The sequence below is a fragment of the Corylus avellana genome, chromosome ca1 (assembly GCF_901000735.1).
Source record: "Corylus avellana chromosome ca1, CavTom2PMs-1.0".
Taxonomy (NCBI): domain Eukaryota; kingdom Viridiplantae; phylum Streptophyta; class Magnoliopsida; order Fagales; family Betulaceae; genus Corylus; species Corylus avellana.
In genome coordinates this window covers 45,093,080-45,116,085 of record NC_081541.1, presented here as the reverse complement: position 1 = coordinate 45,116,085, position 23,006 = coordinate 45,093,080, and the positions used below count along the sequence as shown (strand labels likewise).

General features: G+C 35.5%; 3 protein-coding genes across 3 annotated transcripts; 2 read left to right on the top strand and 1 right to left on the bottom strand.

Annotated features, from left to right (window-relative positions):
* Positions 1-605: 605 nt before the first annotated feature.
* Positions 606-5,892, top strand: LOC132167075 (probable glycerol-3-phosphate dehydrogenase [NAD(+)] 1, cytosolic). Its single transcript, XM_059577970.1, has 5 exons — positions 606-2,045; positions 3,332-3,553; positions 4,676-4,923; positions 5,362-5,501; positions 5,675-5,892. Exons 1-5 carry the CDS (start codon positions 1,388-1,390, stop codon positions 5,799-5,801), a joined length of 1,395 nt encoding a protein of 464 aa, XP_059433953.1. The 5' UTR covers positions 606-1,387; the 3' UTR covers positions 5,802-5,892.
* Positions 5,893-7,211: 1,319 nt separating this feature from the next.
* On the top strand, positions 7,212-10,958 carry LOC132189224 (uncharacterized). The gene is made up of 3 exons (XM_059603849.1): positions 7,212-7,387; positions 7,996-8,310; positions 10,708-10,958. Exons 1-3 carry the CDS (start codon positions 7,263-7,265, stop codon positions 10,772-10,774), a joined length of 507 nt encoding a protein of 168 aa, XP_059459832.1. The 5' UTR covers positions 7,212-7,262; the 3' UTR covers positions 10,775-10,958.
* An 804-nt stretch (positions 10,959-11,762) lies between these two features.
* On the bottom strand, positions 11,763-20,405 carry LOC132186438 (calcium-transporting ATPase 4, plasma membrane-type-like). Its single transcript, XM_059600418.1, has 8 exons — positions 20,087-20,405; positions 16,976-17,051; positions 15,566-16,894; positions 14,715-15,328; positions 14,472-14,630; positions 13,937-14,108; positions 13,291-13,589; positions 11,763-12,274 (listed from the first exon to the last, which is right to left on the bottom strand). The coding sequence occupies exons 1-8, from the start codon at positions 20,258-20,260 to the stop codon at positions 11,966-11,968; spliced, it is 3,132 nt and encodes a 1,043-aa protein (XP_059456401.1). The 5' UTR covers positions 20,261-20,405; the 3' UTR covers positions 11,763-11,965.
* Positions 20,406-23,006: the final 2,601 nt, after the last annotated feature.

Sequence of the window (23,006 nt, the reverse complement as noted above, 5' to 3'; positions counted from 1 at the left end):
ATCATCATCATTGACATTGTCAATGGAGTTGACACTAGATAATAATTAAGACAGATATTTTGTTCTCATTCTCCAAAACATGTTTTTAAGAATATCTTTTTTCAATCAGTTAAAAAAGTAACAACTTTTTTTTAAAAAAAAATAAAAAATAAAGGAAACAGATTACTCATACCAATTTTGGAAACACTTAATTACTAGTCCTATGCTGGCCTAAGTAGAATACAAGTCACCATAATTTGATTAGTAAATATAATTAAGCATTATAATAGAAATTTACTAAGCATTCTTTATATATATATACCTTAACTTTTAATAATTTTGCATAATTATTAAATAAAAATCCATCTTTCATCGTACAAAATTACAAATGGCGTTTTACTCATCAAGGTAACTTATCAAAGAGTAGCAAATCCATCCTTCTTAAAAACAAAGAGTACTAAATCTATCTTACGTGATTACATCATCTGAGAATGTCTCCCATTCCCAAAAAAAACAAAAAAATCTACAAAATAAAAAATATAATGATGACGATTTTTATTGTAAGAAACCTAAAAAATGGCTTGTAAATAACTTGTCTCATAAAAAAAAGCTACAAAATAACTTGTCTCATGAGTCATGGCCTTCTAATTCTTTCACGAAAGCTCGACGTTCTTTGGGTTCTCTTGCATTTCACGCTGACCCAATTGGCCAAGCCAGTTCTTTGAAATGAATTTTCACACTCTGTTGCGTACCCATTTTGTGTTTCACTAGCAATGTGTGAAATCTTGAAGCAAAAGCACAAGGGACAAAACCCACCTCTATTATGTCACCGCGTTGAAGACTCCGCTGACAAGAATAGTTCGTTTTCGCTTCCCCTTTCTTCATGTCTTGCGGTTTGGTTTAACGTTTTCTTGTTAACTGGTTTGCTGGGGTAGATGGCCAAAGCTGTAGGCTGAGTTTTCAATATTTTGGTTTACATGTTTGAATAGATATTGGCGATTGAACAGAGAAGTCTAAAACCCATTGGTTGAATCCTTTTGGATATTCTTTTATGTTCTGAAATTTCGATTTTTTGGATCAGTTTGTGGCTTGAAATTGGAAGAGTGGAATTGGTTTTGAATTTGGTGAAAACCCACCTATAAAGTTATTATTTTAATAGTATTTTAGGCGGTGATGTGCTGGTTTCAGTTGTATGGTTTCTGGGGTGCAAAACCCATATAATAATCAGAAGTGGGTTGTTTCTGAATTTGTAGAAATTGATTGAGAGTCAGAGGTTTGGAGGCTGGTAATTTGAGTTTGTAGCTTGAAAGAAATTTCCAGAAAGGTTGTGTTTGTTTTTGAGCATTAGTTGCTTTTCTCTAGCATTTGTCTCTGAAATCCTTGAGCTAAGTGTTATTGGTCGAAGAAGATGGTTGGGGCAACTGAAGTAATGCCTAATGCGGATGCCAATGGGTCAATTCTGAAATCAAATGGTGCTTTAGAGGAGAAGGTCGATGAGCTTCGTCGCCTTCTGGGAAAAGCTGAGAGTGATCCGCTGAGGATTGTTGCTGTTGGGGCAGGTGCATGGGGTAGTGTTTTTGCAGCTATGTTGCAAGACAGTTATGGTCATTTAAGAGAGAAGGTCCAAATTAGGATATGGAGAAGAGCTGGTAGATCTGTTGACAGAGCTACAGCTGAACACCTATTCGAGGTCATCAATTCTAGGGAGGATGTGTTGAGAAGACTGATTAGGCGGTGTGCATACTTGAAATATGTGGAGGCAAGATTAGGTGATCGAACACTTCATGCTGATGAGATTTTGAAAGACGGATTTTGCTTGAACATGATTGATACTCCTCTCTGCCCTTTGAAGGTTGTCACTAACTTGCAGGAGGCTGTGTGGGATGCCGATATTGTAATCAATGGCTTGCCCTCAACAGAAACCCGTGAGGTATTTGAAGAAATCAGTAGGTATTGGAAAGAGAGAATAACAGAACCTGTCATCATTTCTTTAGCAAAGGGTGTAGAGGCTGAATTGGAGCCTGAACCACGCATAGTAACTCCCACTCAAATGATCAATCGAGCAAGTAAGACTCCTTCCCTTTTTCTTAAATATTGTTATTTGGTTTTCTACAGCCAGAATGCCTGGGTGGGATCTGCATTAAGTTCTGGTGTTTATCTTCACCACTTAGCAGAACTCACTCTCTCTCTCTCTGAATAAATGGCTTATCATCCTTGTTTTATAGTTGTCCGTTTCTTTCCTCTTTCTTGTCAATAGAGAAATGTGAATTGGCCTCTTAATGCAACTTAGGAAGGTTGAACCCCTTATCAAAAGGGGAGAAGTACCACTTATTGATCCATAAATTTTCTAGTTCTGAGGCCAAATCCCGCCAATTTCTGTTGACACAGTACTACAGCTTAGAAGTTGTCATATTGGTAACTCTCAATGAATGCATTTGATGGTTTCTTTGGGTAATAATACGTAAAAACTTAGTTTCCTAATAGGCATTCAAATAAATACTTAGATTGGCTTGAGTACAATCTTGAACCATGGGACCAGGTTGCATATTTAAGGAACTGTGGTAATTTACTCAAGAAATGATGACAGGTACTGTTGTAGTTGAATGGAAGAAGCACCATTTGAGCTAATGTGCTAATGTGACCCTTAGTTGTAGTTGAATGCTAAAACCATTAAGAAGACGATTGAAAGTATTGAGGTGGCAGGCTCAATGGCATTTACTGCTCTCTTTTTCTGACAATCCAAACTTTTTGGCTTTATGCTAGTTTCTGTTTGTTTTTGCTAGCTCTTAGATTGTCTTCCTTGCTTGAGATTGGATTTTGGATAATTTTTTTAAGAATGTCTAAGAAACTCTTAGAAAACTTGAAATTTTTTAGGAACTTAAGAAAATTTGTGGATCATGTTTCTCATGTTCTCTCTTTGCTTTTTTAAAAGCCGTCTCCCCATAATAGTTTTCAGTCTTCTTCTACACTGTCATTAATATGCCCTTAAGTTTGCTATGGGGACAAATTATAAGGGTCACATATTTGTCTTTTCAAATCTTTTCTTGTAGTTTCTGTTGAAGGTCCTTATGCAGTTTAAGTTTATTTGACCACTCTATTTTTCTGCTGTATAAATCAGATTAGCTTCTTGGAAAAAATTTAATTTATAAATAGCTAAAATTAAGCAGAAAAAGAAGAAATTGCTCTCCATCACAGGTGAAATTAGGTTTTCTGTCAGTCTTACGCTTCATTGAATTTTAATATCCTTTTTTGCGGCTCTTCCTTTCTTGTGGTACTTGCTTGGGGTTTCCTCTCTCTTAATGTTATATGGTTTCTTCCCCATCATACTCTGTTAATATATTATGCTTTGCAGCTGGTGTTCCAATGGAGAACATTCTTTATCTTGGAGGACCTAATATAGCCTCAGAGATCTACAACATGGAATATGCTAATGCTCGAATATGTGGAGCTGAAAAGTGGAGGAAACCATTGGCAAAGTTTTTGAGGCAGCCCCACTTTGTAGTGTGGGACAATGGTGACCTTGTTACTCATGAAGTCATGGGAGGCTTAAAGAATGTCTATGCTATTGGGGCTGGTAAGATTCAGTTTCATAATAGTACTTGGACAGTTAGAAACAAGTTAAACAACTCTATTTATCAGGATCCACGACTGTTGATCTTTTCCTAATGCATGTTAATTTATTCAGGTTATTATGTCAATCATTTCCTAGTTGAGCTTCAGGCTTGATCCACATATAAGTTGCATTGCTCCTTCAAAACAGACTCGTATATTGTTGAAACTTGAAATTTATTTTGGTACAAGTCATGGCAAACTGCTCTGAAGAAAATTTTCAGAAATGAGACCTTATGCGTTTACATGACATATATGTCATTGAGAAGCTTAAAAGGAGGAAAATGAATATCAACTCTTCTATCTGTGCTTTAGGATGCTTAAGCAGAAAGTATCCTATATCTATATTTTGATTGATTTTTTTTTTTTTCTGTATGTCGATGAAAGTCTTAACAATATTCAGACATCTTTTAGTACTTTGGAAATGTCTTTTGGATGGTTGGATCCGTGTTATATGCATAAGTTGTTTGCTTTGGTCCTACAAGTTTGACCAAAAACTTGAACCATATGATCATTGGGTGTCTGCCCATGCATCTTCTTAAATCTAGACATGGGACACAGCTACATTGAAATATTATACCCAAAACATGTATGTGCTCAAGTTTGGTAACATATTTATTTGAAGAAAATAGTGACTTCATTACATTATAATAGGTTCCATGATGAATAGGCATATACATATATGACACTCTTTGGTACATTTTAAGTGGACAATGGTTTTTGGAACCCATCTAAGACCAGACTCCTTTTTCTTCATTTGTTACTAGATAGAGTTTATCTAGGAACCCTTGTTTTCTCATAGATGAAAATTGCAATTTCTTGGGCTAGAAATTGTGAGGTCATTCCTTCACGTTATGAGTAGGTCTGTTGCTGGCCCTCAATAACAGGGAGTTGGTTCTCTTGGATCCCTAGAGTGGTCAATCAAGACTCGAGATCTTCAGCAAAAGAAAAGCTTCTTCATTTCTTTCGTACATGTCTAAGAATATAGAAGAAAAACACATTCGATCATTTTGATATCATGTTGAAGAATATTTAGTTTCAAAGTTTCTGTAATATAAATGTTTTAACTTCTGTTTTGATTCCACAGGAATGATAGCAGCTCTAACCAACGAGAGTGCCACCAGCAAATCAGTATACTTTGCTCACTGTACATCTGAGATGATATTTATCACTCATCTCTTAGCAGAAGAACCAGAGAAACTTGCAGGGCCTTTGTTGGCTGACACTTATGTAACCCTGTTGAAAGGTCGTAATTCATGGTATGGACAAAAGTTGGCCAAAGGGGAATTGAGCCTTGAAATGGGTGATAGCATCAAGGGCAAAGGGATGATTCAGGTATGCATCTTGATCAATTTAAAGGACTGGTTAAGAAACAGACTCCAATAAATTGACATCGAATATGCTGAATGTGAATTGACTTGAAAACGAAGTTGCATAGAATAAATGCTTTGTCCTATGATATTTTTTTCTTAAAGATTCTTTGTAAGTAATCCAATCAATTTTGATACCGTGTCGTGAGCATTGCCGTACTTTCTTCCCAACATTACAAAAATATTATGTGGCAACTTATATTAGTATGCACTATACAAGCTCCTATAAAAGTCTCAGGTTTCTTTGCTGGCAGTGGCGGGTGAATAATCCCATCACTACCTTTTATTGTCATCGACAACCACTTTGTTCCATTTTTTTTGGTGTCTCAGCAATATTTTTGCCATTTCTTATACCTCCCTTATGTTCCCTATACCTTGCAACAACAATTTACTTGTATTTCAGGGGGTCTCTGCTGTTAAAGCATTTTATGAGCTGCTCTGTCAGTCCAGCTTAAGTACACTACATCCTGAAGAAAATAAGCCTGTTGCTCCAGTTGAGCTCTGCCCCATCTTGAAGATGTTATATAAAATACTTATAACAAGGTACTCAACTCTCTCTCTCTCTCTCTCAAAAGCGCATGTGTGGGGGCATGCACACCCGTGATTAATCTTCGTGCATTTGGAAGTTGATAAAATTGCATTTCATATATTTGAATCCTTCACATGTAGTGACCCGAAAAGTAAATATGATGCATCTCTTTTGGTTACATTTTCAGGGAGCGTTCATGTCAGGCGATTCTTCAAGCATTAAGGGATGAGACAATGAATGATCCCCGAGATCGAATCGAGATTGCACAAACCCATGCTGTTTACAGACCTTCTCTTCTTGGTCATCAGCCTTGATAACAAATTGCTTTTGGTGTAATTTTGTCACTTGTCAGTGGATGTAAAAGTTTCAGTAAGCTAGTTAGCAACTTCTATAGTTTTTTTTTTTTTTTTTTCAAAAAAAAATAAAAAATAAAAAAATAGAGAGGATAAGTGTTATGTCATAGTTTCTCACATTCTGTTGTTTCAATTTCTTCAATTTTGGGTTATAGTTTTATCCAAAAAGAGTGAATGAAGTTGCATGATTTTGTTAGCTTCAGCAATGTCAACTGTAAAATGACCAAATCCCCAGGTAAAATTGTGAACCCCACAGCAGGATTCTTTGATTGAAAAAATAGTGCTTTGCTCAAAAGTGAGTTAAAGCTTCACCTACCAAGTAAGAGTTAAAAGCTCTAGAGTTCTTTGCTTCACATTAAGGGAAATGTCAAAAACTTTTATATTCAGTCCAGCATCTTGTGAAGTAATTTCAACATGGGAACTTCATAAATATTGAATCTTCTAAGTTTTTTTTGTTTTTCGGAGAATACAACCTCAAACAAAACAAAATGAAATAATAAACATAAAAAATAAAAAAATAAAAAGGAAATAGGCTAGGGGTTTGATGTCACTAATGGGAAGTACAATCATCGCGGCGGGAAAGGACAAAATGAGAATGCATAAACTTCAATAGTAGAGTTGATTTATTTAGATAAATTATGCGCAGGTCAGTTAGCACTGCGATGAACTTTGTGAAAGCACCATGCATGGATAAGATTTAGGAGCTAGGGGGCTTCATAAAACAAAAACAACATCTTGAGTGTCACGCCCAAAAATAACATTATTAAGACCTTCCACCATTACATATCTAATGGCAAGTAAGTCTATCTTTAAGTTGATTATGAAGAAAATGAAGGATTCTCTAGATTCTAGAAATGGTAAATTTTGAAACGTTGAGTTAACAAAATCTAAATCATTCAAAAATAATAGTCAAGATTTAAGAATTTTACTATATTATTACTCTAAAATAATCTCGAGAATATAAATCTATGATACTAATAATAGTTTATCCAACTTTTTTTCTCATACTTTTTCGTAACCAACATCTCTTCGGTGATAAAACTACATTAAACTATGGATAAAGTTTTATTTCAATTCAATCCATTAAACATGCATTTTCGATAGATGTCAAGTTTATAGATTAGATTTTTTTTTTTTTTTTTCAATTTAGAAGAAAACATGTTCTTAAATTACTATTTAACCATAAATTCTCAATCACTTCATTCACATTAATAATTGAAATAATTTGGTCAGCTCCAGGGAAACTATTTCTCAGTTTTTTTTTTTTAACCTTTTCTTTTGTCATTATGGGAAACTAAATGTTATGTACAATGGAACGACGTCGCTTGGTGAAGTGACAAAACTGTCCATTTCTGGTATTGCAGAAAGGCAGGCACAGAGAGCGTTAATCAGAGAGGAAGAGGAGTTCAGAGAGAGAGAGAGATGTCTCTGGTAGACTACGCTTCGTCCTCAGACGACGACGTATCGGAGTCCGGCGAAGACCACCAAAACGACCCAGAAGAAGCTCCAAACGATAATCCTCAGCTTCCTGTTTCTCCTCAGAATCAGTAATCCCTCATTCTCTCCATTTCTTATCTTATTATTGAGTTCTATGTGTTCAAATTGATACATAATGAAAAAGTTTGTTTTTTGGTTTTGAAATTGATAGTTTTGGGTTTCGTAATTGAAGTACTTATTTTGTAGCGATGAAAGTTTTTCCTTTTCTCTGTTCTTCTCTGTTTGGTTGGTAAGATAGTGTAAGAAAACGAAAAAGATAATTTTGATTTTTTTTTTTCCTGAGCGCAATCCGTTAGCATTAGCTTTTGGGTTTTTAGTTTAGACCATGATTTTGAATTTTATTAAACTTTAAACTCGAGTTTACTATTGATTCTCTGCATTTAGGGTAATCAGAACATTAATGGATAATGAAAAAGTTATTTTGGATTTTCGGTTTCGCAATTGAAGTGCTTGAGTTGTGTTGTAAGAAAATGGAAAGAAGATTTTTTTTTTTTTCTCGTGCCATGGAATCTCAAGTAATAATGACAAAAGTGAGTAGGTGATATAACATTCATGAGCTAAACTTATTCGCTTGAGCTTTTGGGTTTTGGGATTAGACCATGGTTTGGAATTTTGTTAGTCTTTAAACTCACTTTTCCCATTAATTCGCTGCATTTAGGGTATCATTGACACCATCAAATCAGCAACCACAAAGCACTTCTGTGGAGTCATCAGAGCAGCCAATCGGGAGACTTCCAGATGCTTCCTTTCTCTTGAACTCACCTGCTATGTCATCCAGTCTGTTGAATAATAGTGATCACTCCTCTCGGGTTGCTGCCGCCATGGCTGAAAATGCATCACGCAAGAGAGACTCAAACGGGTCAGCTTCAGCTCTTCTTCCCCGAAGAAAGGTTCCAAGAGGGACCTTACCTCATTCCAGGAATGTTCCAGATACTGTTCGTGGTGTGCTAGTTCCGCCTCAGCTTAGTGGAAGGTCAGTTAGTAATATTTTGACATATCCATTGGTAACCTGGCAGTTTAGGGTTCTCTATTTTTTTAAGGTAATTTCTTATTAAAGTTCAAATTATTATTTTTAATTAAATGTTTCAGATTTTGTATCACACAGTGTTTAATAATTTGTGAGACACAATGAAATAAGGACAAACTAAAAATGTTCTATAGGGAGTAAATGTTGAGGGGTAACTCTACAGTAAAGTTATCCTAAGAAATCTGGAAAATATATGGCTACTAAGTTTGGTGTATATATATATATACTATACTTTATACGCGCACACACAATGCGTGCACCTGTGTGCTGGTGTGTGCTCACCGTGAATGCATATATTTGGTTGTTCAATTTAGGTTAATTTCCTTTCTCTCATATTGGATTTGAATGATTAAATGACATGAAGCTTGAATACAGATGGCTCTAGATTACCTAAGTGTTGCTTCCTGCTGATGCATTGATTTTGAATTATTTAATGACATATTATGATGGAGTTTGCTATACCATATCTATACCTCATTGATACTTTTTTTTTTTGTTTGGTCAAGTGCATTGCATTAGGGTTGTATGATCCTATTACATTAACAATCAACCATTACAAATATTTTAACGAAGCGAGTTGTGTTAACTCTTCAGAGTTCAGACTTCTGTTTCATCAGAGTTTCAGCTGAGAAACCCTTGCTTTTACATTGTACTAATTTCCTCTGGTTTGGGATCAGTTTTTAGAGGAATTTCCTTCTTTCATCATTTTCTCAGTTGAACCAAGTATTGTGGTAATTTTTCTAGTTGTAAAGTCTGTTACTTAGTTACTAGTGAGTTGAATTCTCTCCAATTTAAAGTGTTCCATCAGGTACTGGTTCTCTGTTTGAATCAAGGAATTATGCAGCAGCATATATTTTCCATTTCCCAATTATTCAACCTGACTAATTGTTTTGTAGACAAAATTCAACCTTGTAAGGGCACCAGATCAAGGTAAGCCACATGCCTTGCTGTTTTGAAGCACGAGTTACAAGCTCAAACTTATTTATAGATGTATTCACCTTATAAGAAACATGTTAACCATAAAAATGTTAAATGTGGCGAGGTGATCTTCCAAGGTAGAACTCATGGAAATATTAAACGTGCTGGCACCTTCACTGAGTGTTAGCTTCTACAACCACTTCTACATGTCCATCTCAGATAGGAACCGATGCACTCTGCTAATCTAAGACTGTTTTGAGAACTTAGGCTAGAAAGAAATAGGTAGCTAGTTGAATGAGAGCATAGATTCCCGCTTCTTTGTTGAAGTTGGTTAGTTTGGTGTTGTGTCAGCACTGGTCTGCTGGTTTTGTGAGACGAAGTCCCGCTATGTTTTTAAGAGAATTTTCGTTCTCTGGATGGGTAGCAAATAGAATAAAACCTCTAGCCCTTGTATCAACTAGTTAGTATTGACTATAGATTTAATTTTCATTCATGACATTTGAGAGCATCACAAAATATCCCGGAGGCCTTGTATAATTTATTCAGATTTTACTTTCTTAAAGCTTGTTGCTTTTGGATTATGGTTCTATGTGCCTGGAAACTACCTGGTGATTATGGTTCTATGTGCCACATGGTGTTATTAGATTGCTTTAATACTATTTGTCATAATCCAGGAAAAGTGCTACCCTTGATTGCACCGTATCTCTAAAATAAATAGTCAAGTTACAATTGGAGTCAATAAAGTCCAATCTCACCTAGTAAAGAACCAATGCGGGATTTTGTACCTATGAGCACATTTATAATATATTCTCTTAATATTGGTAATCCATCTACCCAATATCCAACTCCCTCCTCTCCAAACTTTCTCTTCTGATTATTCTCTCTACGCCTGTATACTACTTGTTCTTCTGATTATTCTCTCTAACCCTCCTTATTCTACCTGTTACATATTGATAGTAGTTTTCAAGTTGCCAATAACCCTCTGCATAAGCCTGCCAAACTATATCTACAATCAGCCTTCCCAGCCATGAAAATGGTATTACATTGAACCCTTTTGTTTATCATGTGCTTCCTAAATCACATTACTGCTTATAGATCAGTAAATCAATTGCAGATAGGTGCTTGAAAGCAATGTCTAAAGACTTCAACGTTTTTTTGTTGAGAGGTTAAGTAATTTTTTGCTTTATGGTTGCAGAGTTTACTAGGCATTTGATGTATTTGTCCCTGAGCTCCATAAACAATGCCTTCATTTTTAAAATTTAGTTCTAATGATTCTGTTTGAAGGGCCCTGATTTCGGTTTCGATTGGATATACTAGCATTTTGCAGTATTCTTTTGTACCCATAAGCTTAAACTAGGCTGTGGTCATTCAATTTTAATCGAGAAAAGTACCATTGCTGATGATTATTTCTATTGATTTTTCCAGGAGCAATGTTGTTACGGAAGATATAGGGAAGCTTTTTGTCAGAAAGCATGCCGAACCCGAACCCTGATAGTTGACACTGTTGTAGGGATAATGCCTCTCTGTAAACATTTGAATTTCTTGAAGATTTTGCATATGTAGAATGTAATACTACATAACATTGTGTTTATATCCTAGGTAGACTTAAAGCTTCTGCAGGATGAACTGCTGCAGATGATTTTTATGACATCAACTAATTGTCATCTTTAAGCCCATTTGTAGAAATTTTTGGGTTAACTACCTTCCCCTCCTAAACTATCATTCATTTACACATTGCTCCCATAAAATGACACTTATCACACTTAACCGTCTTAAATTATCATTGCTTAGCCCAAAAAAAAAAAAAAAAAAAAATCTTCCTTTAGTCAAGATCGTCGTTAAATTAGACGGGATATGCATTTTTTTTTAGACATAAAAGGACGCAAATACCCTCAAATAAAAAATGCAAAAATTTAAAACTAAAGAAAAAAAAAATTTAAAAACTGAAAAGACGAATAGGGTATTTAAGTAAATGTAATTTCAAAACTTGAAATATTTTCATCATTTTACATCCTTTTAACAATTTTAACTAATGGCTGGGTTTTTTTTATTTGTAGGAAAATTGGTAGTTCAAGGAGGTTGAATGTGAGAGGTAGTAATTCATGGGGCAATGTCTAAATAAATGGCAGTTTAAGGAGAAAAAGATAATTAATCCTTTTTTCTTTTCTTTTTTTTGGAGTGCTACTGCCCCATGGAAGATGGACAAATCTAGATGCATTGAATTAATTGCAAATTTTACCAGCTGCGCCCTTTTGAGTTTTAATGAATTTCGATTACTTAAATAATAATAATAATAATCCTGTATGTATCACTCCACAAATCAATTTCCACCCAAGAACTCAATGAATTGAATATATATCAAAATTGCCAAAAAAAGAAGTTTCAAATCAACCCTCTAAGTGTTAAGTTTCTCACTCCAAACTACATTCTTAGCTAAACTTTATGAGTACTGGATATGCAACTGAGCCTGAGGGACCAAATAGTTGAAAATAACAAATAAGGAGAGACCGTTGAAAGAATCTTAACACTTCGTTCCTGCAAAATGTGTGGAAGGCTCTTGGTTCAAGAAGAGCTCACCATTGACCTTTATTGGAATCCTCCATTTATTCGATAGAATATAAATGAATTCACCTGAGATATGATTTTTAGAATTGGATACTTCACAAACATCCATCATAGTCTTTCATGCCAGCTCTGGACCATCAGGGAGTGGTTCATAGCCATCATGTTGCTCAGCAGTGTTCTGGGTTGGTCCAACAGGAATGCATTTTATGATGACAGCAACAACTAAACTTGCAGCCCCAATTAGGACACTGGTTAACCACAATTCCCAGCTAAGTGGCACCGTGTTTGCAAAAGTGCCTAAAAATTCCACTATTATGATTTGGAAACCTACTGTGGAGACCATGACAATCAGGAAAACCCAACTGTCAAACATTCCTCTGAAAACATTTATCTTCTCCATATCACGGCTGTTTATCTCATTGAATACCTGAAATACAGAATCAAAAAGAAGACAAGTCACTGTTTGATCAGAATTAACAGTTTCAACTCTGTGGTCAGAGAACATGTTGTGCGACTTTAAGACACTAATGTTCCTTGAAAGTAGATGTTTAATAGTTTTCACTCAATCCAGGGCCTGCAATTCTTAAGAATTAGCCGTGCATTCAAAATGAATGGTTTAGATCTCGCCACATGAACCTTTAAAGAAAATAAAAACACAAAGTAAGTCATTCTAGGTGGTCGGACCACCCTTTGACGTAGTTGGCCACTCAATGGGGAGGCCGACCATCGTTTTTTACTTTGAAGGGATGGTATACCACCTCAAGGGGGAGGTCTCGGGTTGTCCGACTGCTCCTCACAAAGAGAGGGATCTCTGTAAATTGCAAGAGACCTCAATCCTTTGGCCCTATAAGACGGACTTCTTTCAATTTTTTCTTTTTCTATTTTTTCCTGATTTCATCCTTGGATTATTGAATTAAAGACATTAAGGCAATATATAGAAAGGCCAAGTTAACTAATTGCGACAACAAATTTAAGGATAAGCAAACAAGGAACAATAAATGGTACAATTTTCAAGTCTATGATGGATCTCTTCAGCTGCATGAGTAATCAGAATCTGAAGCTATGAAGACGTGCAAAAGGAAAAGCAAGAGTCCGTTCGGCTTTACGGTTTCAAAATCGCATTTTAAAACATGTAATTTGAAAACGCAATTTTTAAAAACGTAGTTAGGCGTTTAATAAAATCGCAATTCGATCTTTAAAATCATGCGTTTTTAAAAACGCACCTCCTTGCTCTACATTTTCAAACTGACATTTTTTAAAAACGCACTTTCAAACGAGACACTTTCCATAATTTTACTTAAAAACGCAATTTTTAACTGCGAAATTGCATGCCAAATCAACTCTAAATCTAGCAACAACAAAAATTTCAAAACAGAATTGTGTAATATGTGCTCCAGATGGTGCAATACATGTGCATCATTAGCAGATGAAAAAACTCTATACCTGGCAAAACACAAAGGAATTGAATATGACTGTATTGAGAATGGAATTAGCATCTGAGCCAGAGAGCTTAAGAAGACGCTTCCCTTCAAATTTGAGAATCAAAAGAACAAGAATTTGATATATGCTGTGAGCGATAATATTCCTCCACATGATCCTAGTGATGAATTTTGTATTCCTCCCAATTGGGGGTCTTTTCATCAGCCCATCATGTGGAGGTTCTGTAGCCAGTGCCAATGCTCCAAGAGTGTCCATGATTAAGTTTACCCAAAGCATTTGTACGGTTGTAAGAGGAGCAGTGCCTTCAAGTTAATTCACAAGATTATTAGTCATCTGCACTAAAGAAGACAGAGGAGTACCAAACGAAAAGAGAAAGTTGAATGCCTAGGAGCCGGGTGGCAATTCGTGTTCGCGTCTCGGGTTCGGATTGTATCGAGGTAGGGCTGGAAGACTATATAAGTCAACCACCATAGTTTGACTCATTTAATTAAATGGTTAAGACCCCTAAACCTTAACTTGCTAATTTTGTATTGGTTTCGTGCCGAATTTGCGAGTCGTGTCAAAAATTGTCACGTGTCGTGTGTTGGGTCACGAGTCATACCACAAATTGCCAACCCTACTAAATGGTTGGCACCATTGATGGACTCACCTGAGATGCATGCACAGATGAAGTTGAGCATGAGAGCAACAACATTAACTGTTAACTGGAACTGCACAAACTTTTGAATGTTAATATAAACTGCACGACCCCATCTGGCAACATTCACTATAGTGCTAAAGTTATCATCCATTATGATAACATCAGCATTTTCTTTTGCCACCTGCAACAATGCAACTTGGTTAGTTCTTCAGCTAACAATAATAACAAAGAGCATGCACATTTTCTTATGCATGTGACATATGCACATTGTTTACAGCAAAAAGGATATTTCAGTTAGAACTCCACTAGGAAAACATGGATGAAAATAGTGTCAAAAAGTGAATTTTTATATCACCTGTTCATCTAATCAATAATGATAGATTGAAATACTAGACCCTCTAAATGAAACATCAGACAAGAACACTATTTCCACAAGAGATTCACTTCCAAGGCTGCCTATAGGCTATATGAAATCATTTAACATCTTCATTGAAACAAAAAACCAAAAAAACAAACACGACATCATTTAACATCTGTAACAAACCTCTGTTCCTGCTATGCCCATGGCAAGTCCAATGTCAGCCTCATGCAATGCAGGAGCATCATTGGTCCCATCACCAGTCACTGCCACAACTTCTTTATACACAGTCCTCAACTGGGTTACCAGGGTGTGCTTATCCAAAGGCAGTGATCTAGCCATTACCTGCATACATAAAACAAGCAATTTTAGAATGAACTTCTGCTAATTAGCATTTAAGAATGTTCATTAATTAAGCAACTGTGAAACCTGTAGTTTTGGAATCAACTCCTTCATCTCATGTGGGCTCTTGCTGCGGAATTCAGGCCCTTCTATTGCCAGACCATCTTCTGTCAAGATACCACATTCTTTAGCTATGGCTTTAGCAGTATTAATATTATCACCGGTGACCATCCGCACGGTAATCCCGGCGGCTAAACAAGTCTTAACGGCTTCCTTTACCCCCGGACGAACAGGATCCTTAATTCCAATAACAACTATTAATGTATAACCATCATCAGGTATGCTATCCAGGTTGGAAGAGTCCTGTATATCCCTGAAGGCTATGCATAGAGTTCTGAGAGCTTCACAAGCAAAGCCATTTATGACATCTGTGATGTTCTTTCTCTGTTCTTCAGACAAAGGAATGGCTTCCCCATCAGCATTAATAATCTTATCACACGTTTTTAAAATTATTTCTGATGCACCTTTGCAGAACGCTCGAAAGCTGCCGCCGCCACCAGGAAGAGCCACAAGAACAGACATCTTCTTTTTGATTGAATTGAAAGGCTCAACCTTTACTATCTTATAATCCTCGCGATAACCATTAAAATCACCTCCCAATAGCAACCCAAATTCCATAAGTGCGGTCTCTGTTGGAGTCCCTGGTAGAATATAAATTAAATGATTAAATTTGTATCTTTCTACAAGCTTAAACTTTTATGATAATTGATAACTTAACATAGTATCAGAATAGAGGTCTTGAATTCGAATTTCTCAATTAAATATTTCATGTGTTGGCCTTATTAATTAAGGGTGAGTGTTAGAATATAAATTAAATTATTAAATTTATCGATTCTTATAATGTTAAGCTTTTGGTATAAGTTGTGATTTAACGGTACCTATGATGTTTTGCTTTAAGTCCTTCCCTTTGACTACCTCCGAGCTAGTATTCAGAAAAATCGACTGCAGAAGATGGTTAAATACTCTTTCAGAGACTGAGGTCTTTAGCACATCCTCATTCCCTTTACTTATCTGCATACTTTTTCCGCAGATCCATATTTTGTTCACAACCATATGATTTGTGGTCAACGTTCCTGTTTTATCAGTGCAAATGCAACTAGCAGAACCCATTGTTTCACATGCAGAGAGATGCCTTACAAGTGCCATATCACTCATCAGTTTTTTCATTGCAAAGGCAAGACTTAGAGTCACTGCAAGAGGCAATCCCTCCGGAACTGCAACAACTAGTATAGTCACTGAAATAGCAAAGTAATTGAGAATCTTCATTGCATCACTTGCAGACCAGTCTGTGATCATATTGTGAAGTGCCTTCTCCACTAAAAACCTTGCAGTCAGAACAAAAAATGTTAGCACTGCAAAACCCAAACCAATCTTCCCAATAATGGTTGCCACTCCATTAAGCTTCACCTGAAGTGGTGTCTCATCTTCTCCCCCTTCACTCAGAGTAACCATCAATCTTCCCCATTCAGTCCTCATACCAACTGATGTCACAAGCATTTTACCAGACCCATCTTGCACTTTTGTTCCTGACAGAAGAAAAGGCCTGCCTTCGGCTACATCCACTGGCTCACTCTCCCCCGACAAACTCGATTCATCAATCGATAAGCTATAGCCCGATACGAAAACGCCGTCGGCGGGAACTTGATCTCCAATTGATAGATGAACAACATCTCCAACCACCAAATCATAGACTGAAACCTTCTGTCTGCACCCATCTCTGGTGACTTGAACAATTATATTTTTCTTCTCCTTATCCAATTTCTTGAATTGCAAAGACTGCTTGTAGTCACTGATTGCAGTGACCAGTACTACTAGGAGTATGCAGAGTAAAATTCCTAACCCATCGTACAAACCCTTTGGCCAACCTTCAGTGGCAATTCCAACACCTATCGAAATGACAGCACAAACAATGAGGATAAGTAGAGTTAAATCTTGTAGGGCTTCCCAGACAAACATCCAAAAACTTCTGGAAGGTTTCTCCACATATCTGTTTAAACCATAAATATTTTGCCTGACGGGTATGTCACTAGAAACAACACCATCCTTCAAAGACACAGAGAGGTCTCTTGCTAATCCTTCAACTCCTCCATGATGCTCCAATCTTTTGGCATCATGGGGACCAACGATGGATACTAGTTCATCAGGTTCAATGCCAAATCCAGCTTCCCTAACCTCTTTAGAGAGCCTGTAAGAAGCTTGCTTCCCAGCTGCATAAGGTAAAAAAAAAACATGTGATTGAAGGAAGGAAATAGACGTTTGGATAAATCAGAAGTTACAAATACTCGTACATGTAATAGTGCTGTCAATGCCGCCAATGAAGTGCAATGCAGCCTTGTTTACGCATATAGCTACTCGTATCTTTTCCTGGCCACAAGTAGTAACAGCATAATGAGAGCATGCCAAGGCTATAGCAAATCAATGTACATAATGCGGCATTTGGGATTATGCAGAAACTTTTTTAAAAAAAATTTATAAGTAACTTATATTCATTCAAAGAACATTGGGGTGCAACCCTAGCAGACATGAAGTATACAACACACCCCTACATTATAGCAAAAAGAAGAACATAATTCCAAAAACTTAAAAAAATTAGATACTGGCAAGTTATTTCATGCCACTTTCTCCATCTATAACAATCCATACTTACAATCTTCAAAGCTCCTTGAGTTTTGCTCTCTCCAAATACACCACATTAAACACAAAGGAGCCACTGCCTCCATATTTTCTAAAGTACAACGGTATGCAGAAACTTTTTTAAGCTACAAAATGCATATGGTCTAGAATGTGTTCTTAACTGTCACAGCAATCCTCTGTATCTGAACCAACAAAACACTCTCTGAAAGTTCATACGCAAGATAAATACATAAAAGTTCAGCTATTCTCAATGTTAATTTTATGTATTTATCACCTATGGGCTTTGGTGAGCCCCATATATAGGTAAATGTTCAAGCATGCATTCAAAGGTGTCCTGTTGCTTTGCTGGCCTTGAGCAGAGCAAGTATTATATATCCAAAATGTTTATAAAATGCATTCGTCATTGTCAAGAGAGTTTAAGAAAGTTGGTCGGTGGTCAGAAAGAAGATTTTTCAGGCACATGCATAGATGAAGTCTTGGACGCGGCATTATGAAAGCAAAGAAGAAAATGGGCATCAATTACGGAAACGTATGAGTGGGGGAAACACTACGTGTAAACAAAGACTCAAAACAAGATATTTGTGGTCGTCGCCAACTTGGCCACTATGGCGTCCAATTCACTGCACAATTTATAAATAAATATCAACTGCCCCTCCCCCGTGTTCAGGACTCCTGAAACACAGAGTATAATACTATTTAATAAACTGTTATACGAATATCATATAATCATAAGATAACATGACAGTGAAAACTAGGCTTTGGATCAGTAAGAGCTTGTAAAAAAAAAAAAAAACTAAAAGCAGATATTCATTGCCCTGTTATCCCAATTGTATGACAACCGCGTAACAGTCTACTCAAACAGGACACCTGAGCTGGTCAACTGTTGTAGATGATGACTTCATTAGGAAAGTTTTGTGCATTTGTTTGTAATTTTTCCGTTAAAGAATCGAAAGATAATGTTTTCAAAACGTGACAACATGAAAACAAATTGACATTATAAATGATTGAGAGATCTTATCTTTGTTTTTTCGTTTTTCTTTTTATATATAGAAATCATATCAATATATTATTATGTATAGCTGTATACGGCCTCTCCCATTTCCGTAGGCCAAAAATCACAAAAACCATAATTATCAAAGGAATTACCTGCTTAATTTGTTCTGATAATTAGAAGAAAAAGATGAAGAAAAGTTATTTCTCGCTCCCAAATTATTAGGAGTAAATGCTTGGTCATGATATAATATCTCTTCTTTTTTGAGTATCATTCTATAATGAGAAAAGGAACAAAAATTCCTAGGACTAGATTCCAATTATTTGTCAACTATAGCAAATTTGCTGAATACCACTATCACCAAGAAATTACTTAAACCTTACAAAAAGGAAGAAAAAAAAATACATTTCACACTAGGATTTATTCTATTTGTCATAAAGTCTACCTAGATAACTAATTTACAACAAGAACCAACGAATTAGGTTGCTTTGACAAGAAGCAATTCCTCTTTGTCACTCCATTTGCCCATTTAAGACGCAAGAAATTTTGGCAAGAGTAATGCTCATTCACACTTATTTATTACACCCATTTTACACACAGTTGATGTGACGTGTTTTAAGTAGCTTCTCATGTCAGCCGCTTAAAAAATCAAAAGGGTCAATCACTTAAAACCTACCATATCATTTGGTATGAAATGGGTGTAAAAAGTATCATTACTCTTTTAAAAATTATATTCAAATTTGGGAAATTAAAAAATATATATAAAGTTCGAGGACGCCAAATAAGAAATCAAAAACAACTTTAAGACTCCCCCTTTGAAGAAGAACGATTCCAATGAACCTATTCTAATATTGGTCATGGAAGCCTCTAGTCGATGGTAGAAAAATTATTTATAAGCCAATTACGTTGAGAAGCCTCCATGCATTGAATAAAATTATTCAATGGAGGCTGCTCAACTTGGCTTATAACAATAAAACACATCTACAAGGAACCAACCTGAAGCATATCAATCCCCGTACGTGAATATATAGCCAATAAACTTTGAAGACTACGCCATTTGACCTAGCTAGCCACCAAATCTTTTCATTTTCAATGCCCATGCATGATGCGCCGACCTAAAAATAATTGCCAAGCCTCTTTTATGGGTGGCCAATCATCTCTCAAACGGTAAGGAAGTGGTCACGTACACCACCCCAAGCCATCGGGAATAGTCATGACTATCTCCATATAGCATGAGGAAAACACTAAAAACAACCAAATGTCGAACCGTAGAATTTTCCGTTAGTTGTGAATGATTTTTTTCATTTTTTCAGAAAAGTTTGACTCTGACTTTTCCACGTTCAAAGCAGATATAAAACAAGTAGAGCGTTGAATCCAAGAAAATGAGCAGAAATTGCATGTAAGCGCGTTATTGGTTGATATGAAGGCGTTTGAAAACCTATCCGATCAATCCACAGGAAATCTACTGTAATTTTTTTTGCAGATAAACAAAAACCATCACTCATCTAAACCCATTGTAACAATTCAATGTAAAGATTTAGAGCATTAAAAAATAATAATAATAATAATAACCAAAACCACAGAAACAATGAAAAATATATTTCCTTTCCTTTCATTTGCATTAACTTTTTTCTCAGCAACCAAACAAACAATATTAGGCACGTAAAAAAAACCCTGCTATATCGATCGTTCATGATCTAAAACAGAATTTACAATATAACAGAATGATATTGATCGTTTCAAGCACACAGAGAGAGAGAGAGGCACTGAAAACCTGGAGCTCCCGACGCTTTCTTTCGGTTTCGGCGCGCTTTGCGAGATCGGCGACCATGCGGAACCTGCGACGGGGATTCTTGACGACGGAGACGGCCAATCTCCATCTCCTAATGGCTTCATCGGACGGCCTCTTGGGCTCCACGTCGAAGTTCTCTCTCAAATATCTCTCCATTTATTGTTCAATGCTAATACGTAGTCTCTCTTTTGCCTATAGTCTCCAGGATAGGAAGACGCGCGTCAAAGAAAAGTTAATGGAGTAGAAGTAGGGTTAGGGTGTCATGATCGACTATGAAAGGAAATATTCAAACTGCGTGATTCGTGAATATGGCGAGAGAGAGAGAGATCAAATTTCTTTCCTATACATTTAAGTTGACTAATATTATTCCAAATGATTTATATATACACGTGATCTGCAATTATAGTGTCATATAAACCATACCAGTTACTAAAAATTATTTTGTTTAGCTACTCTAGATGTGGCCCCACCCTCAAAATTTTTTTTTTTTATTATTTTTTTTTTTTTCAGGTGTTTGGATGGTCCTTGTTACATAATAATAATAATAATAATAATAATAGAAAACTTCACTTTAAACTCTTAAACTACCCGACGTTTTGAGAAGACTTTCCTAAATTTTAAAATTAAATTCTCAATTTCACCCTTTGAACTTTCAATTTGATGCAATGTACCTTCCTCTGTTAGTTTAAAAGTGATAAAATGACCATTATACTACTGTTTTTTCAACAAAAAAAATTCAAATTTATCCTTAATTTCAAATTTCAAATTAAAAAAAATAAAAATAAAAAAAATAAAAAAAACATAAAAGTTATTATTTAAAAAAAAAAAATCATAAGGTGACCCACGGTTGGGTTTTTTCTCCATTTTTTTTAAACAAAAAAAATCAAAGTGTAATTTGATCTTTTTAGGGATTTCCGTTAGGGTTTAAAGGAAAAAATTGACGGAAGGGAATAAATTGCATCAAATTGAAAGTTTGAGTGGTGAAATTGAGAGTTTTTGAAATTTGGAGAATCTTTTCAAACGCATAATAATTCAGGGATCCTTTGTGAAATTTCCTTAAAAAAAAAAAAAAAAAAAGGTTTCGATATTTAGCAATCCTGTGGTGGCTGCCAAATATGGTTGGCAACCCCAACAATTTCTGCCAAAAGTGTCTATTTGGTGGCCACCAAAACCATTCTAGGTTTTGTTTGGTAAATGAGCTGGGGTTTCCTTTATTACTATCCATCACCATTTTTCAAAAAACTCAATATCAAAATATTCTAATTTTTTCACTTTTTATATCACATCATTCATTTTTTATTATTATTCAAATAAAAAAATTACTACAAAATAAAACTTTTTCACTCTTTTATACCAAACATTCTTACTTTTTTTTTTTTCATATCAATCTACATCAACTACATTGTATAAGCCAACTCATTTACCAAACAGTACCTTAGTGACCTACGACAGCGCTAAATCACTATTGCGGTGTTTACTACTACTAGGTTGCTACCACCAAAGAGCCTAATCCCAAGAGTTTTTTTTTTTTTTTTTTTCATTTTTACTTTGTAGAAACACTTTTCAGTTATTTATTTTTCAGAAACACAATTTAAAACTTGATTAAACGAATTTCCTCTTGTTAACCCCACGTATAACATTCTTCTTTTTCCAAATCAATTCCCAAGTTTTACGTCTTCACAAAACTTTACCAAATCAACCCTTTATTTATTTTTCCTCTCTATAAGTAAATAAATGGGAAAAGAGAGTGGATGACATGTCACATAACATGTGACGTGTGACACGTCGGAAAAAGGTGTGACACATCGGAAAAAGGTGACGTGTCACGTCACTTTTTACTGACGTGACAATAGTGATATGTCAATAAATTTATTAACGTGACACTATTGCCAAATTAAAAAAAAAAAAAAAAAAAAATTATTGACGTGGCACTATACCACGTCAAAAAAAAATTATTGTCGTGGCACTACTACCATGTCAATAACTTTACTGATGTGGGACTACTGTCACGTCAATAAATTTGTTGGCGTGGCACTATTGCCACATCAATAAAGTTGCTACTACCACGTCAATAAAGTTTTTGACATGTCAATAAAAGATGATGTGTCAAAACATGACGTGTCAAAACATGACACGTCAAAAAAGAGTTTTGACGTGGCACTTTTTGCCACATCACTAATTGTGACACATCAAAAAATCCCTATTAGTGACACCTTTATTTTTAACGTCCGACACACGTCACTAAAATTTAGTGACTTGTTAGGCTTCCTGACACATCAAAAATGGGAAGTCAAAAAATCATGTTTTTTTGTAGTTAAGGCCCAAGGAAACCTTGAAAATACCCTTAATTATGAACTCACTTCCTAATAACATGAGCTGAGACTGATCTATGAGCCAATGAAATCAAGTCTCAAACAACTCAGAGAAAAAAATTAAATATAGTGTCAAACAATTAAATATCAAATTGTCTAACTATTTGACACAAGATTTAGCTTAATTTGTCAAAGTATTTTATATTCTTTACCTACCACATTGTACTCTACTTGTACTTTAGAGAGTAGAATACATATACTTTACAGATTCGTATAATTATAGCACAAGTACAATAAGTCAAGCCAATCAAAATTTAGGGCTTCTTTGTGTGTGTTTGGTGGATCCAAAAGTACGTTTAATACTCAAAAAGTCCGTTTGAAGAATAAAGTACTCGTTTGGTAAAAAAATTAAAAGCGTTTTTAAGGTCCAAAAAACCTAAAAATAGTCAAAACACACTTTTGACAAAAACTTTAAAATAAAGCTTTTGCCAAAAAGTAATTTTTAACTTAAAAATTATATTTCTCAAATACAATCCCAAACGTACTCTTTGTTGTAGTGAACATTTTCTACCGTGTAATAGCCATTTAAT